Source organism: Myxine glutinosa, chromosome 9 (genome assembly GCF_964187855.1).
Source record: "Myxine glutinosa chromosome 9, kmMyxGlut1.1, whole genome shotgun sequence".
Lineage (NCBI taxonomy): Eukaryota > Metazoa > Chordata > Myxini > Myxiniformes > Myxinidae > Myxine > Myxine glutinosa.
The window spans coordinates 150,057,975-150,073,484 of record NC_136269.1 but is presented as its reverse complement, the minus strand read 5'-3'; the positions used below and the strand labels follow the sequence as shown (position 1 = coordinate 150,073,484).

General features: G+C 47.2%; 1 protein-coding gene across 1 annotated transcript in view; it reads right to left on the bottom strand.

Annotated features, from left to right (window-relative positions):
• ZFYVE26 (zinc finger FYVE-type containing 26) overlaps nt 1–15,510 on the bottom strand; it is a 332,760-nt gene that overhangs the window by 9,103 nt on the left and 308,147 nt on the right. The window contains exons 40-41 of the mRNA XM_068127936.2: nt 10,222–10,357; nt 389–448 (exon numbers count right to left, since the gene is read on the bottom strand). Of these exons, the coding sequence (XP_067984037.2) occupies nt 389–448; nt 10,222–10,357 (196 nt within the window). The remainder of the gene's footprint in view (nt 1–388; nt 449–10,221; nt 10,358–15,510) is intronic.

The following is a 15,510-nucleotide window of genomic DNA, read 5'->3' as shown; positions in this document are numbered from 1 at the left end:
TCTTTTTTGCCCCCTTTGGAACAAACTCCCTCACTCTCTTCAATCCCAATCCTCCCTCCAGGTCTTTAAAACAGCTGTTCACCACCATCTCTTATCTTCCCCCATCCAAAACCTTGATATTTTCTACCCCCGTTATTACACCCCAAATTTACCTCCTTCAAATTCCCTTTTCTTTCCTGAAACTCCTTGTAATGTCCATCTTGTTTATCCTGTGTACCCCACCCCAGATCCTTCCACAGATCTCCTGATGTCCCTGTTCCCTATTGTTGCTGTGCTCCCCTCTCTCTCCCCTCTTGTCTTCTGCTCCCTTTATCATAAGTTCTGTGTGTTCGCTCTTACACAAGCCTCGACTTACTATACAAAAAAGGATCCCCACAAAAAACCTGACCTGCAGGATCCGAAATGCGATGCCGAAACCTTCCTCAACATTCACCCCGGATAGGATCACCTGTCAGTATAAAGCAAAGTGGCAAATGATGGCACAAGGAGCAATGTAATAACATTTGAATTGGCAAACCATGTTGTAGCATTTCACTTCATATAGCCACTCCGACTACACCATAAGTTTTGCATCTGCAACTCTCGACATATTCCTTTTGCTTCCACACCACATCATGGCCTCCACCTCCCAGCCCTTATTCCCCGGAAAGGGAAATGCATGCAACAACGGCACTCCCCTTCACTTCGACAAAAAGCGTCATGTTGTGAAGCTGAAGAAGAAGAAGAAGAAGAAGAAGAAGAAGAGGGGTTCTGGGGTGTGGTGATCTAATGCGTGCTGGATATAGTCGAGCACTCTTTATGTGTGAAGAGAGAATTACGCGGTCTGAACGCACCATGTACTGGTCTGCGCTTCATTCATCTTGGTAAGACCAGATTGATGGCTTGGTCTTTATACTATACTTGCGTAAACTATATACTTGAACTGTATACGATTCAATAGCTAATACGTTAATTGCTTGTGTGCCTAGAACTTGTGTGAATCGATTTCAATAAAGACTCATTTCTGTGAACGAGGTCTTGGATGAATTCCATTACAATTTATTGAAATTGATTCTGTGAAGCGCTGAAAAATGGACAAGCTCAACAAATTGGAGCGATTCGGAGGTGATCCTAATGCTGGAGATGCATCCAGTCAGTGGACCCATTGGTTCTATTCCCTGGGGCTCTACCTGGGATTGGTGCCGGAAATCACCAATGTGCAGAAATAGAATGTACTTTCTTGCAACGTGACACATTCTGTCTACGAATACTTCTCCCATTGCGCGAGCTATGAGAACGCTGTGGATACCTTGACGGCTCTTTATGTCAAGCCTCGGAGCACCATTTATGCACGGCACCTTCCCACGACGCGCCGACAAGAACCATCGGAGTCTTTGGAACAATACACGCAAATCTTGCGACAGCTCAGTCAGGACTGTGCAGTCATAAACCGCGCTGCTGTGGAGGGCACTGATGACCTATTACGTGACGCTTTCATAGCCGGGCTCCAGGCTCCCGCAATCCGACAAGGCCTCCTCGAAAACGACACGCTGGACTTCAAGGCGGCCTTCGACCAAGCCCGGGTACTTCAGTTGGCATAAGCGACATCTGAGGCGTATAGCCGTCCGTACATAACTGCGAGCACTTCGGCCAACGCCGAAGATGTCGTGGAGTCAGAATCTGCTGCTGCACAGGAGCCCGCACGGGCCCTCGCGTGCCGGGATTCCCGCAGAGAGGAATGGGACGATGAGGTGAACGAGCCGCGTACCGCGGCTGCGGTGACCCTTGCTGGGCCCACGGCCAAATGTTTCTTTTGCGGAAAATGCCGTCACCCTCGCTCGCAATGTCCAGCTTAGGAGACGACGTGTCATAATTGCGGGAAGAGAGGCCACTTCGCCAACATCTGCCGATTGACCAAAATCCGACGGACGACGCAAGCAGGCGCGTGCGCCTCTGCGATCTCGAGAAGAACTTCACGCGGCTTAGTGAGGGCTGTCGTCCCGGTGAAAATCAACGGCCAATCAGTGGAAGCGCTGATCGATACTGGCAGTGACGAGTTACATCAGCCAGCGACTCGTCAAACGACACAGTTGGCCGACTGTTGCGATGACACAACGTGTGTACATGGCTTCCGGGTCTTTGTGGCAGCGATCCCGAGGAACTTGTATCGTTAAGCTGGTGGCTAATGATGTTACGTACTCGGATGTGGAGCTAATGGTGTTTCAGAATCTGTGCTCTGACGTACTTCTCGGACATGACTTCTTGAATCGGCATTGACGCCTAGAAATGCAGTTGAGCGGGGCTCACACCTTCTCAGTAGGCAACCGGCAACCGGTGACTCGACGCGCTGAGCCCGGTATGCGGCCTAGCAGAGATGGCTATCGAACCCCCGCCGCTATTTCCGAGTTTAACACCAATTTGTCACCCGGTCACCGTGAAATCTTGGCGGTATTCTCAGCCTGATGTCCAATTCATCGCGGATGAAACTAAACGACTTCTCCTCGAAGGAGTTATCGAATCCAGTTGTTTGCCGTGGCTGGCCCAAGTGCTGGTCGTCAATAGCCCTAATCATTTCAAACACATGGTCGTCGATTACTCTAAAACGATCAATCGCTTTACCCAACTCGACGCCTACCTGCTACCTCGTATGGAGGACATGGTCAGAGCTGTATCTAACTACCGAGTTTTCAGTACGCTGGACCTTCGTGGCGCATATCATCAAATTGCAATACGAGAAGCCGATCGACCTTACACGGCCTTCAAGTCTGGCCAGCGGCTGTACCAATTTCGGAGAATCCCGTTCGGCGTTACGAATGGGATTGTGTGCTTTCAACGGGCGATAGACAATATCCTGACAAATGAGCAATTGAAAGATGTATTTGTCTACGTGGATAATGTTACGGTGTGTGGCTGGAACCAGAAAGATCATGATGCGAATTTGAGCCGGTTCTTGGAAGTGGCCCATAAGTACCACCTGACTTTCAACCAAGCCAAATGTAGTTACTCCGTGAGATCTATGGACCTCTTGGGCTACATGGTTTCCGGAGGGGAGATACAGCCAGATTCGGCACGCCTGCAGCCCCTACTCGATCTAGCCCCTCACGTCGATCAGGGAACATCAAAGAGAGCGATGGGATAATTCGCGTACTACGTACGCTCAGTGGGTCCCACAGTTCTCACAGAAAATACGTCCTCCAGTCGAGTGCAAAACATTTCCGCTGACCTTCGCAGCCCAGAAAGCCTTTCAACAACTGCAGGATGACATAGCTGGCGCCATCGTGATCTCCATCGACGAGTCGGTCCCCTTTGTAGAGGAAACAGATGCATCTAACTGCGCAAGCAAGGCGACATTGTACCAGGGAGGGCGGGAGGGGGGGTGGGGGGGGGGGGGGGTGGGGGGGAGCGGGTGGCGTTTTTCTCTCGCACATTATCAGACAGCGAGTGACGACACTCCTCAATTGAAAAAGAGGCCTACGCGATAGTGGAATCGGTCCGCAGGTGGCACCATTTCCTCTTGGGTAAACATTTTCACCTCAATACGGACGAAACAATCTGTAGTCTTTATGTACGACGGAAAGCATTCTCAAAAGATTAAGAACAAAAAGATTGCACGGTGGCACAAAGAATTAGCTGACTACAGCTTCGATATTGTGTACCGGCCCAGAAAGGAGAACCAAGCGGCCGATGCTCTGTCTTGGCCCAACTGCTCCAGCATGACGGTCGAAGAGCTATGCACTATACACGAATCTCTTTGTCATCCGGGCGTCGCTTGCATAGCACATTTTGTTCGGAGCCGGAACTTGCCTTTTTCACATAGATGAGATACGCCATTTAAAAAAAAAAAAATTTGGGGGGGTATATAGAATCGAGGCTCGTGAAAGAGCTAACATTTATTTCACAAACAAATCAAACACACAAACAAAACATATAAAAAGAGGGAGCGGTAGACAAGATGGGGAGAGTAGGGGAAGCACACAAACACAACATTTGAGAGCAGGGACATCGGGAGATGCGTGGAAGGGAGAGGGCTTGGGGGGAGGAGGCGTGGGAAGGGGGAGGGGTGGGCGGTGGGAAAAGTATAAAACACAAGGACACCAAGGACTTCCAGGACAGAAGTTGGTATTTCAAAAAAGTGGATTTGGGGTGAAATTAGCGGGGGTAGAAAAGATCAAGGTTTTGGATAGGGGAAGATAAGAGATGGTGGTGAACAGCTGTTTTAAAGACCTGGAGGGAGGAGTGGGATTGAAGAGAGTGAGGGAGTTTGTTCCAGACGTGGGAGAAAGAGGAATGAAGGAGTGAAGATGAGCAGAGAGTCTTGATTTTGGCAGTTTAACCATAAGAGGGTTGCAGGCAGATCTTGTGCGACCTGTAGGAATATTTGGGGGACAGAGCAAAGAGAGAGCTGGGGGGGGGGGGGCAAGGCCGGAGAGGAGTCGGTAGAACACGGAAAGACCACCAACCTGCCTGCGGTGAGTGAGTGAAAGGCCCTTGGATTTAGCTTCATCGCGGGAGATTCCAATGATTCTGAACGCTTTGGTTTCAATTGCGTGAAGACGAGCTAGGTGTGAGGCAGGAGCACCAGCCCAGAGGGGAGAGCAGTATTCCATTGAGCTGCGGGTGAAAGCCTTGTATGTGGTGAGAAGCTCAGGTGTGCCAAGGAAGGACTTCGCACGACGGAGGATGCCCAGTCGGCGACTGGCTTTGGAGGCCAGATTTGAAATGTGGTTTTCCCAGGAAAGATCATGGCAGATAGTGAGACCCAAAAGCTTGAGTGACAGAACTTCTTGGAGAGGATTATTCAGAAAGTGGATGGGAGGGTTGTCCAGTCTGTCTTTTCGGAGAGACATCATAAGAGTGTGAGATTTGTCAGGATTGAAAGACATGTTCCACTTGTTTGCCCAGTCTCTGATTTTGTCCAGGTCTGCAGAGAGTGAGGAGGCTGCAAACTGCCGATCTGAGGGATGAGGAATGGAGCGGCAGAGAGTAGAGTCATCACCAAAGAGATAGAGAGGATTTTCAAGAGAGTCGGAGAGATCATTGATGAAGACCAGAAAAAGCACAGGGCCCAGAACACTGCCTTGGGGAACTCCAGCCTGAACAGGAAGAGGAGATGAGAGAAACCCATTCAGGGCCACACGTTGACTACGACTAGAGAGGAAGTCAGCCAGCCATGCGTGGAGATTTCCAGATACCAAAGGAGGAGCGTTTGGTGAGCAGAGCGGGGTGCCAGACCGTATCGAAGGCACGTGATATGTCAAGGGAGACAGCTCTAATTTCCTGTTTAGCATTGAGGCCCCCCATAGATTGTTGAGAAAGCAGAAGCAGCATGTCCAGAGTAGAGTAACCAGGTCTGAAACCAAATTGATGATCAGAGATCAAGCCATTGGAGAAGAGGAAAGATTTCATATCCGAAGCAATGATGGATTCCATGACTTTGCTGATAATTGGGAGAAGGCTGATTGGTCTGTAGTTGCTAGGATCTGTTTTTGCACCTTTTTTGTGCAAAGCGGTGATGTTGGCTGATTTCCAAGCAGATGGCAGATGACCTTGAGCAAAAGAGAGGGTGAAGAGAACAGAGAGATGGAGTGAAAGAGCGGAAGAACAGGCTTTTAGGACCCGTGGGCTGATGCCGTCAGGTCCAGTTGCAGAATCAGAGTCGAGGGTTGACAGAAACTTTTCCACCTTGTCAGGAGGAAAGGACACAGAGTCCAGGAGCAGCTGGGTACGACTGTGTACGGTGGGTACAGAGAAGGATGGGTTTGGGACACAAGATTTAGAGGCAAACACAGAGTTGAGGCATTAAGCCTTTTCACGTGCGGAGTCAGCCGTGTGGTCGTTTGAGGTGAGGGAGGGGATGGAGGGGGAACAAACACCAGAAACAGATTTGACCAGACGCCACCAGGATTTGGAAGAGGGAGACAGATAAGAGAGTTCGGTCTTGAGAACGGAGAGATATTGTTTCCTGGCTCTCCTGAGGGTGGACACACACTTGTTTCAGGCTTTGTGAAAGGAAATGAGGTTTCCTTCAGTTGGATTTGCTTTCCAGGAGACGAAGGCAAGTTGTTTCTGGGCAACAGCCTCAGAACAAGATTCCGTGTAACATGGACGGGAGGAAGGGTATGACAACTGAAGACGAGATGGGATAAATCTGTGCATGAGAGAGAGCAATTTACTTTGGAAGAATTTCCAGGATGAGTTGATGTCAGAGGCGGTAGAGATGGGAGACCAGTCCAGATGATTGATGGCTGCTTGAAGACAGTGCCAGTTGGCCTGAGTGAAATGCCAGACTCGTCGATGCTGAGGAGGCTCTCTGAGAATGGTCAGAGAGATGTCCACTTTAACAAACACATGATCAGATGAGCCGATTGGAGCAGAAGAAGAGCAGCAGACATTTTCAGGGAAGTTAGTCATAACCAAGTCCAGAAGAGAAGATGCTCCGTTGACTGAGATCCGGGTCGGGAAATTGACAGATTGTGTCAGTCCCAGTGAGTCGCAGAAGTCCTTTGCTGAGGAGCCATGGCTGGTGAGAGCGGTACCCACACCCAGCCAACTGGCATGGTGACAATTGAAATCACCACATATGAGGAAGAGCGAGTTGGGATGGGTAGATAGAAGTTGGTCCATATTATGAGACAGCGAGATGTAGATGGAGTCATCACTGTTTGGTGGACGGTACAACACACGTATGAACAAAAGGTGGGAGCGAAGGGGAAGCCGTAGCCAAAGGTATTCCTGGGGGTGAGGTGGAGAGAGGGCAGTGCAGGGCAAGTGAGGAAGAGAGTTTTTTTTTTATAAAGATAGCAACCCCACCTCCAGGACGAGGCTCAAGTCTATCATACCGGAGGAGGGAGTAACCTGGGAGAGATACCAAGGATCAGAGACATCATGAAGGAGGAAAGTTTCTGTTAAGCAGATCACGTCTGGTTTGTCAGAAGCAACCTGTATGGAGAGATCAGTCAAGTTTGAGCGAAGACCCCGGATGTTTGAGGTCCATACTGTGAATGAAGAGGAAGGGGGAGCATCGGATACAGAACAGGGGGGGGAGCGGTAGGGTAAGATGTGGAAGAGGAGGAAGTGGTAGGGAGAGCTGTTGAAGGTGTGTCAGAGATTTCAGAATAGCTTGGAGAAAGGGAAGAATGGGGCAGACAAAAGGTTTGATGGTGATTGGGTGAGGCACAGTGAGGTGTTATTTGAGGAGGGGGAAGAGCAAGGCGGAAGGTTGGGGGAGATGAAGGTGAAAGTTGGAAGGGAGAAGAAGCAGGGAGGACGCTTTGACGAGGAGGGGTGAGGGGAGTCTAGGAGGGGAGGAGTGAGGGAGAGTCTCGGAGGGGAGGGCTGTGGGGGGAGTTTAGGAGGGAAGGGGCAAGGGGGGAGATTTGAAAGGGATGGGTGATGGGGAAGATTTGGAGGGGAGGGGCAAGGGGGAGGATTTGAAAGAGATGGGTGATGGGGAAGATTTGGAAGGGAGGGGCAAGGGGGTAGATTTGGAGGGGAGGGGTGATGGGGAAGTTTTGGAGGGGAGGGGCAAGGGGGAAATTCGAAAGGGATGGGTGATGGGGAAGATTTGGAGGGGAGGGGCAAGGGGGAAGATTTGAAAGAGATGGGTGATGGGGAAGATTTGGAGGGGAGGGGCAAGGGGGTAGATTTGGTGGGGAGGGGTAATGGGGAAGTTTTGGAGGGGAGGGGTAATGGGGAAGTTTTGGAGGGAAGGGGTGATGGGTAAGATTTGGAGGGGAGTGGTGAGATTGGATTTTCGAAAGTGTACGATTAATGGGAAATGAACATTTATTGCAAAATGAGTTTCTTGTGACCTTCGAGTCAAAAATACGTTTGAGGACGCTGAAGGAGGGGTCGAGTGCAGGAGAGTTTCGGGAATGTAGAAAAGAGGAACTGTAAGAGATGGAATTTTTTTTTGGGATGAATAGATTTGGTGAGCAAGTCGAAAGCATCCTTTTATAGAAGAAGAAAAAGGTGTTATAATATACGACAGAATACAGTTCTTTAGGGGAAAGTTTAAACATTTTAAAATTGAACAGTGAAAACTATCTGGGGAAATGGAAAATGGAAATGGGGGTGAAACACGTGATCGAAGAATGAACGAACAAATAAGAACAACGAATAAACGAATAAGAACAGCGAATAAGATCAGAGCAGGAAATGTTTTTTTTTTTTGTTTTTTTTTGAGTTGAGATTTTAAACAAGGAAGTATGGGGTGAAAGACTGGGACATGAACAGAGAAGGAAAGTAATTGCAGCACAATCGACGGACCGCTGAGAGAAAAACAAAGCCTAAAGGTCGGACACGGGAGCCTACTAGGCCTCAAAATACGAGACACGAATTAACCGACGATTTTGTATACATGTATGAAAAATTAACACCGATAATCTTACTAAAGACACACTATAGGTACACACACCGAAATATAGATACAGTTTCGACAAAAACACAATTGTGAAAAATTACTTAACTTCGAAAGCGTGAGCGCATGGACAGCTTCGAAAAGACGTGACCTCGCCGACAAAGATCTCCTCTCCGACAAAGGACAAAAGATTTATGCAAATCGTGCCCGGTTTGCGCTAAACTCAAGCCGAGCTTCTACAAGCCTCCCATGGGAACGTTAATTCATGCTGGACGGCCGTGGGAGCAGCGGAATCTCGACTTCAAAGGGAAGTTTTGGAGGGGAGAGGTAATGGGGAAGTTTTGGAGGGAAAGGGTGATGGGGAAGATTTGGAGGGGAGGGGTGAGATTGGATTTTAGAAAGTGTACGATTCATGGGAAACGAACATTTATTGCAAAATGAGTTTCTTGTGACCTTAGAGTCAAAAATACGTTTGAGGACGCTGAAGGAGGGGTGGAGTGCAGGAGAGTTTCGGGAATGTAGAAAAGAGGAACTGTAAGATATGGAATTTTTTTTTGGAATGAATAGATTTGGTGAGCAAGCCTTCCTGGCGGAGGCGCGCATCGCTACCTACTCACAATCGTGAATGAGTATTCACGATTTCCTTTTGCATTTCCGTGCGCTGATATGTCGTCCACTACGGTAATTCGATGTCTCCAGCAGTTGTTCCTTATGTTCGGATATCCCGCGTTCATCCACAGTGACCACGGGATGGCCTTCCTATCCCAGGAAATCAAGCAATTTCTCTTGGAGCAGGGAATAGCTTCCAGCCGCACTACGGCTTATAATCCCCAAGGGAGCGGATTAATCGAACGTTACAACGGCATTATATGGTGGGCGGTTACCATGGCTTTGCGGACACGCAGGATGTCCTCGAACATGTGGGAGCGAGTGTTGCCGGAAGGGCTGCATGCAATTCGATCCCTGTTATGTACTTCGACTAATGCTACCCCTCATGAACGAATGTTCTGGTACCAACGTCGTAGTTCTAGCGGGCAGCCGCTACCCTCATGGTTGGCCGAACCGGGCCCTGCGTTACTGAAACGCGCTGTCCGACAGAGAAAATACCAGCCACTGGTTGACCGCGTGGACATTTTAGAAGCAAATCCTGAATATGCACATATTCGGCTGCCCGACGGTAGAGAGACTACCGTGTCGGTCTGTCATCTCGCTCCCTGCGGAGAACAGGTCGATGACACCACAATTCCCCCCACCAAGTTAGACTTGTGACCGGCCGAAGCTGCTATTGGCAATACTGCTTTGGATCCAGTGGGTTTGTCTGCGCCAGGGAGCCCTCAGAGACCTCAGGGTAAGCCATCCGACGAGGGGAGTTCACCTTTGCTGGGCACTGGGGGCACGGGGGCTGACGGAGTTTATCGCACTCGTGTTGGCCGACCTTGTCAGCAACCTACTCACTTTGGCTGGTAGATTTTACACTACTAATGTTCTAGCCTGATTTTAATTCTAAGGGAGGGATAATGTAGTGAAACTGAAGAAGAAGAAGAAGAAGAGGGGTTCTGGGGTGTGTGGTGATCGAATGCGTGCTGGATATAGTCGAGCGCTCTTTATGTGTGAAGGGAGAATTACGCAGTCTGAACGCACTCTGTACTGGTCTGCGCTTCATTCATCTTGGTAAGACCAGATCGATGGCTTGATCTTTATACTATGCTTAAGTAAACTATATACTTATACTGTATACAATTCAATAGCTAATACGTTAATTGCTTGTGTGCCTAGGACTTGTGTGAATCGATTTCAATAAAGCCTCACTTCTGTGAACGAAGTCTTGGATGAATGCCATTACACGTCACTTTCTCAATACCTTGCTTTCATACCATACTTGCCTTGCACGCCACATCACACTTTACATTGTTATTTCCAAACAGCGTGTGTGGCGCCATGGAAGATGATTCACTCAGAGTTTCGTACTGCTTCAGGAATTTTGTCACCTCCACCTGCAGATCGATGGTGCTGATGTTCCTGACGTAGACAATACACATCGTTATTTAGGAATCACGGACAGCAACAATTGCACAACAACCTTAGACAGTGAATCGACAACGCAAAATAATTTGGCTTCTTTTTTGTACACAAAGACTAAGCTCATGTAAGATCTAGAACATAGAATGGATTTGGATGTAACAGAACAAAAGGACCTGCAGAAAGACAGGGGGAACACCAACAGCAGGGCCGAGGGACAAAATAGATGGAGACAGACAAATAAGAGATACAGGTAAGAATGAGGAAAAGAAGAGGACACAGTGGGTGGGCAATATCGATACAGAGAAGCAAACTCTAAGGAAAGAAAAACTGAAATTTTGGGGGAAGGGGGAGAATGGGGAAAGTTTAATGAGGGTACGAAATAGCATGATTAAACAGAGGAAGCGGAACGTGGGGAAAGAGGAGTGGCACAGGACGTGGGAAAAGCAAAGAGGAGGGGGTACGTGTGGGAGGCAGAGAGTGGGCGTAACTTGGGAGAGTCAGCAAGGGTGCAGTATGCGGGGAAAGCGGAGATGGGGTGGGACGCAGGAGAAGTGGGGAGGGGCGGAATACAGTGGGAACAAAAAAGGGACAGGGCACAGGAAAAGGTAGAGGTGGGAAGTGACAGAAGCAAAGAGGAGGGGGGAGTGAAGTAAGCAAATAGAGGGTGAGGTGTGAATGACGCAAGGAGGGGTGGGGAGTAAAGAAGGGAAAAAAATAGTGGGTAGGAGGACATGGAGGAAGCAAAGAGAGGGAAGGGCATGAGATGGAGGGACACAGAATTGGAGGATGCTGATCAGGGGTGGGGTTGGAGGAGTCTGGAGCTGGTGTAGGGAAACGTGGGGGAGGACATTGGCATGAGGTACTATGTCAACGTTGCCCAACACGTTACAAAAAGAGTTGGATTTAGAGATTTCAAGGGCAGAGAAATGAGGACAGACATCAGGATTGGGACGTGATGATGATTAAAAGTACGAAGAAAGACAGCGCTATATGAACAGGATTGGTGGATGAGGCATGAGTTTGCGAGTGATCCAGGGATGGAGCAAAAAGGAATGAGAGAATAGAAAACAAAATGGAAGAAAGATGTTTGGAAGCATGTATGTAAGGGGACTGAACATGTTAAAATTGCCATTAAAAAAATTGATGGAGTGAGAAGGGGTGGAAGAAGAGTGGAGACGAGGAAGGAAAGTTTGGATCAGAAAGAATTAGGAATTCGTTGAAAATGATTGATGATGAATGACAGAAATTATTTTAATTTGTGGTTATTTTGAGAAGGAAGAATGGAAAAAGGGATGGTTTTGATGCAGGGTAGAAAAAGGACGAGCTTAACAAATTTGGAGTACATTTAGCAAGGCATGGGTAAGGAGGCAGGGCCTATCAAAGACATGATCAACAGAAATCGAGATAGTAACACAAAACATTCTCAAGAAAATACCAGTTTATGTGTATACCTTACACCCCAAAAACTAACTCCAAAAGTTTCCTTAAATATTTTTTTATGAGATTACTTTTAGCCGTTGTATTTATATTGGGAAAGTTTACATCAATTCTTTTTATGAGAATACTTTTAGTATCTTACACTGCCCAATTAGTATTCAGACCCTTTGATATGACACTTGAAATTTAGCTCAGGTGCCTCCCATTTCTCTTGATCATCTTTGAGATGTTTCTACACCTTGATTGGAGTCCACCTGTGGTAAATTCAATTGATTGGACATGATTTGGAAAGGCACACACCTGTCGATATAAGGTCTCACAGCTGACAATGCATATCAGAGCAAAAACCAAGCCATGAGGTCGAAGGAACTGCCTGCAGAGCTCAGAGACAGGATTGTGTCGAGGCACATATCTGGGGAAGCCTACAAAAAAAAATTCTGCTGCATTGAAGGTTCCCAAGAGCACAGTGGCCTCCATAATTCTTAAATGGAAGAAGTTTGGAACAACCAGTACTCTTCTGAGAGCTGGCCGCCCGGCCAAACTGAGCAATCGGAGGAGAAGGGCCTTGGTAAGAGAGGTGACCAAGAACCCGATGGTCACGCTGGCTTTCTGAATGCACTATATATATATATATGTGTGTGTGTGTGTGTGTGTGTGTGTGTGTGTGTGTGTGTGTGAGACCCTCTCCCCCATGTGTGTGTGATCCACTCCCCCATGTCTGTGTGACCCACTCCCCCGTGTGTGTATGACCCACTCTCTGGTGCAGTGTGCGTGCTGTGGGAGGGATGGGGGCGGGGAGGGAGAGGATTTGAGCTCTTAAAGTCACATTTTACATGAGATGTAATGACACATTTCAAACTGTATTTCCGATGTGCGCGCGCATGCATTCACATGTTATCAGAAGCAAATATATTGTGTCGATGACATCACTTGTGGATCTGATAAATTGCCAGCAACGATTTTGTAAAACTGAATGTACAGGAACTAAATGAAGATGTCCAAATGTCACACACGTCCATGCCCATGGGATTCCCATGGGTGACCCCACTAGTATTTATATTTGGAGAAACTTACATAAAATTGTCTTTATAAGAATATTTACTCCCGCCAGGGAGTAATGTATTCACTCGTGTCCGACTGTCCATGTGTGTGTGTGTTCGTGTGTTCGTGAACAAGATATCTGGAAAAGTTCTGAACGGATTTGGATGAAAGTTGGTGGGATGATTGCCCTTGGGATAAGGAAGAACTGATTAGTTTTTGGTGAAGCTCAGGATATTATTCCCGATCCAGGAATTTTTAGAAGGATTTTTTTACCATTGGAAGATAGGGCTCATTTTTTTTTAACATTATCTTCTACTAGGGCATTGCCCGTACTATATCTATATCTAAAATTATATCCCCCCCCTCTATTTACATGAAATGGTTTGGTCCAAAGCGAACGGCTTGCGAGTACGGTGACAATCCCCCCCCTCTATTTACATGCAATGGTTTGGTCCAAAGCGAACGGCTTCCGGAGTTTGGTAAAGAAATCGCCATCGCGTGCACAAACGCGCAGGAAAGCGAATGAATCGCAAATTCGTTTTTATTAGTTGTAAAACATAGTTTAACGCCAACATAGTTTGCAAACGTGAAATAAATGAATACGCTCTCAAATGTGCCATCCGAGGCAGAGTGTGCCCGCCACGTTCGGCACACGCGATCGTTCGCTGCTCTCTGATTGGTTGAATCGTTTTTTGGACATAGCTCAGTAAGTAATTGTCCGATTAATATGAAACCTTGAAAAGGCACATCCTCGGGTCCCCAGCAATATACCTGGCAAGTTAAAAGTATATCGGACCCGTGGTTGTCGAGAAACAGCGGTCACAGACAAACGTACAAACGTACAAACGTACAGACAGAGATTACTGGAATTATAGATAGATATATTCTATATTGAACATTGTGATATTAAAATAGTTTTCATATTTGTTGTAAATGTAGTTTAAACTTGTGGTTATGCATTAGAGCGGTGTATTTTTTCTTAGCAGCGTCGTCTTCAATGTTCATTTTTTTCTTTCTAATAAAGACATATTCTGTCATTTCAAAACCACCAAAGTGTGTATTAGGTTTCGCCGTTTCATAAAATGTATCTTTTGATACATATAATGCTTTAAAACTGTTTTTTTTTTTTGTTTTTTTTACCTCAGAAGAGATATCAACATTAAGTTCAGCGAATGTCATTCACGGTGTCAGTATTTGATGAACTTATAAAGACTTAGTTCCAGATTTGTCAATGGCTGAGGTATATTAACAAACGAATAAAACAGATTTGGCAAAATTCCAACTTTTTTTTTATATATCGCATATTCACCCAGGGTTGTGAGAGTCTGAAGAAGAAGAAACCTCATATGGGCTTCCCAGACCAAATAAATAATTCTGGTTCTGGCTCTGCGATTTTCAGGTTTATTACTCCCGCCAGGGAGTAACGCATTCGAATGTGTCCGTCTGTGTGTGTGTGTGTGTGTGTGTGTGTGTTCGTATGTTTGTGGACAAGATATCTGGAAAAGTTCTGAACGGATTTGGATGAAAGTTTGTGGGATGATTGCCCTTGGGATAAGGAAGAATTGATTAGTTTTTGGTGAAGCTCAGGATATTATTCCGGATCCACGAATTTTTTTGGGAAAGATTTTTTTTTTTTTTTTTTTGGGGGGGATACTGAATCGAGGCTCGTGAAAGAGCTAACATTTATTTCACAAACAAATCAACCAGACAATCAAAATATACAAAAAGAGGGAGCGGAAGACAAGATGGGGAGCGAAGGGGAAGCACACAACCACAACATTTGAGAGCAGGGAGAAGTGTGGGAGGGAGAGGGCTTGGGGGCAGGAGGCGTGGGAGGGGGAGGGCGGGGGGGGGAGAGGTATAAAACACAAGGGGACCGAAATTAGCGGGGGTAGAAAAGATCAAGGTTTTGGATGGGGGAGGATAAGAGATGGTGGTGAACAGCTGTTTTAAAGACCTGGAGGGTGGAGTGGGATTTATTTTTTATTTTTTTTTATTTTTTTTGTATACTGAATCGAGGCTCGTGAAAGAGCTAACATTAACTTCACAAACAAATCGACCAGACAAACAAAATACACAAAAAGAGGGAGCGGAAGACAAGATGGGGAGAAAAGGGGAGGCACACACACACAACATCCGAGAGCAGGGAGATGTGTGGAAGGGAGAGGGCCCGGGGGGAGGAGGCGTGGGAAGGGGGGGAGGAGGGAGAAGTATAAAGCACAAGGACACCAAGGACTTCCAGGACAAAAGTTGGTATTTCAAAAAGTGGAATTGGGGTGAAATTAGCGGGGGTAGAAAAGATCAAGGTTTTGGATGGGGGAAGACAAGAGATGGTGGTGAACAGCTGTTTTAAAGACTTGGAGGGTGGAGTGGGATTGAAGAGAGTGAGGGAGTTTGTTCCAGAGGCGGGAGAAAAGAGGAATGAAGGAGTGAAGGTGAGCAGAGAGTCTTGATTTTGGCAGTTTAACCAAAAGAGGGTTGCAGGCAGATCTTGTGCGACCTGTAGGAATATTTGCGGGACAGAGCCCAGAGAGAGCTGGGGGGGGCAAGACCAGAGAGGAGTCGGTAGAAGACGGAAAGACCACCAACCTGCCTGCGGTGAGTGAGTGAGAGGCCCTTGGAGTTAGCTTCATCGCGGGAGCTTCCAATGAATCTGAATGCTTTGGTTTCAA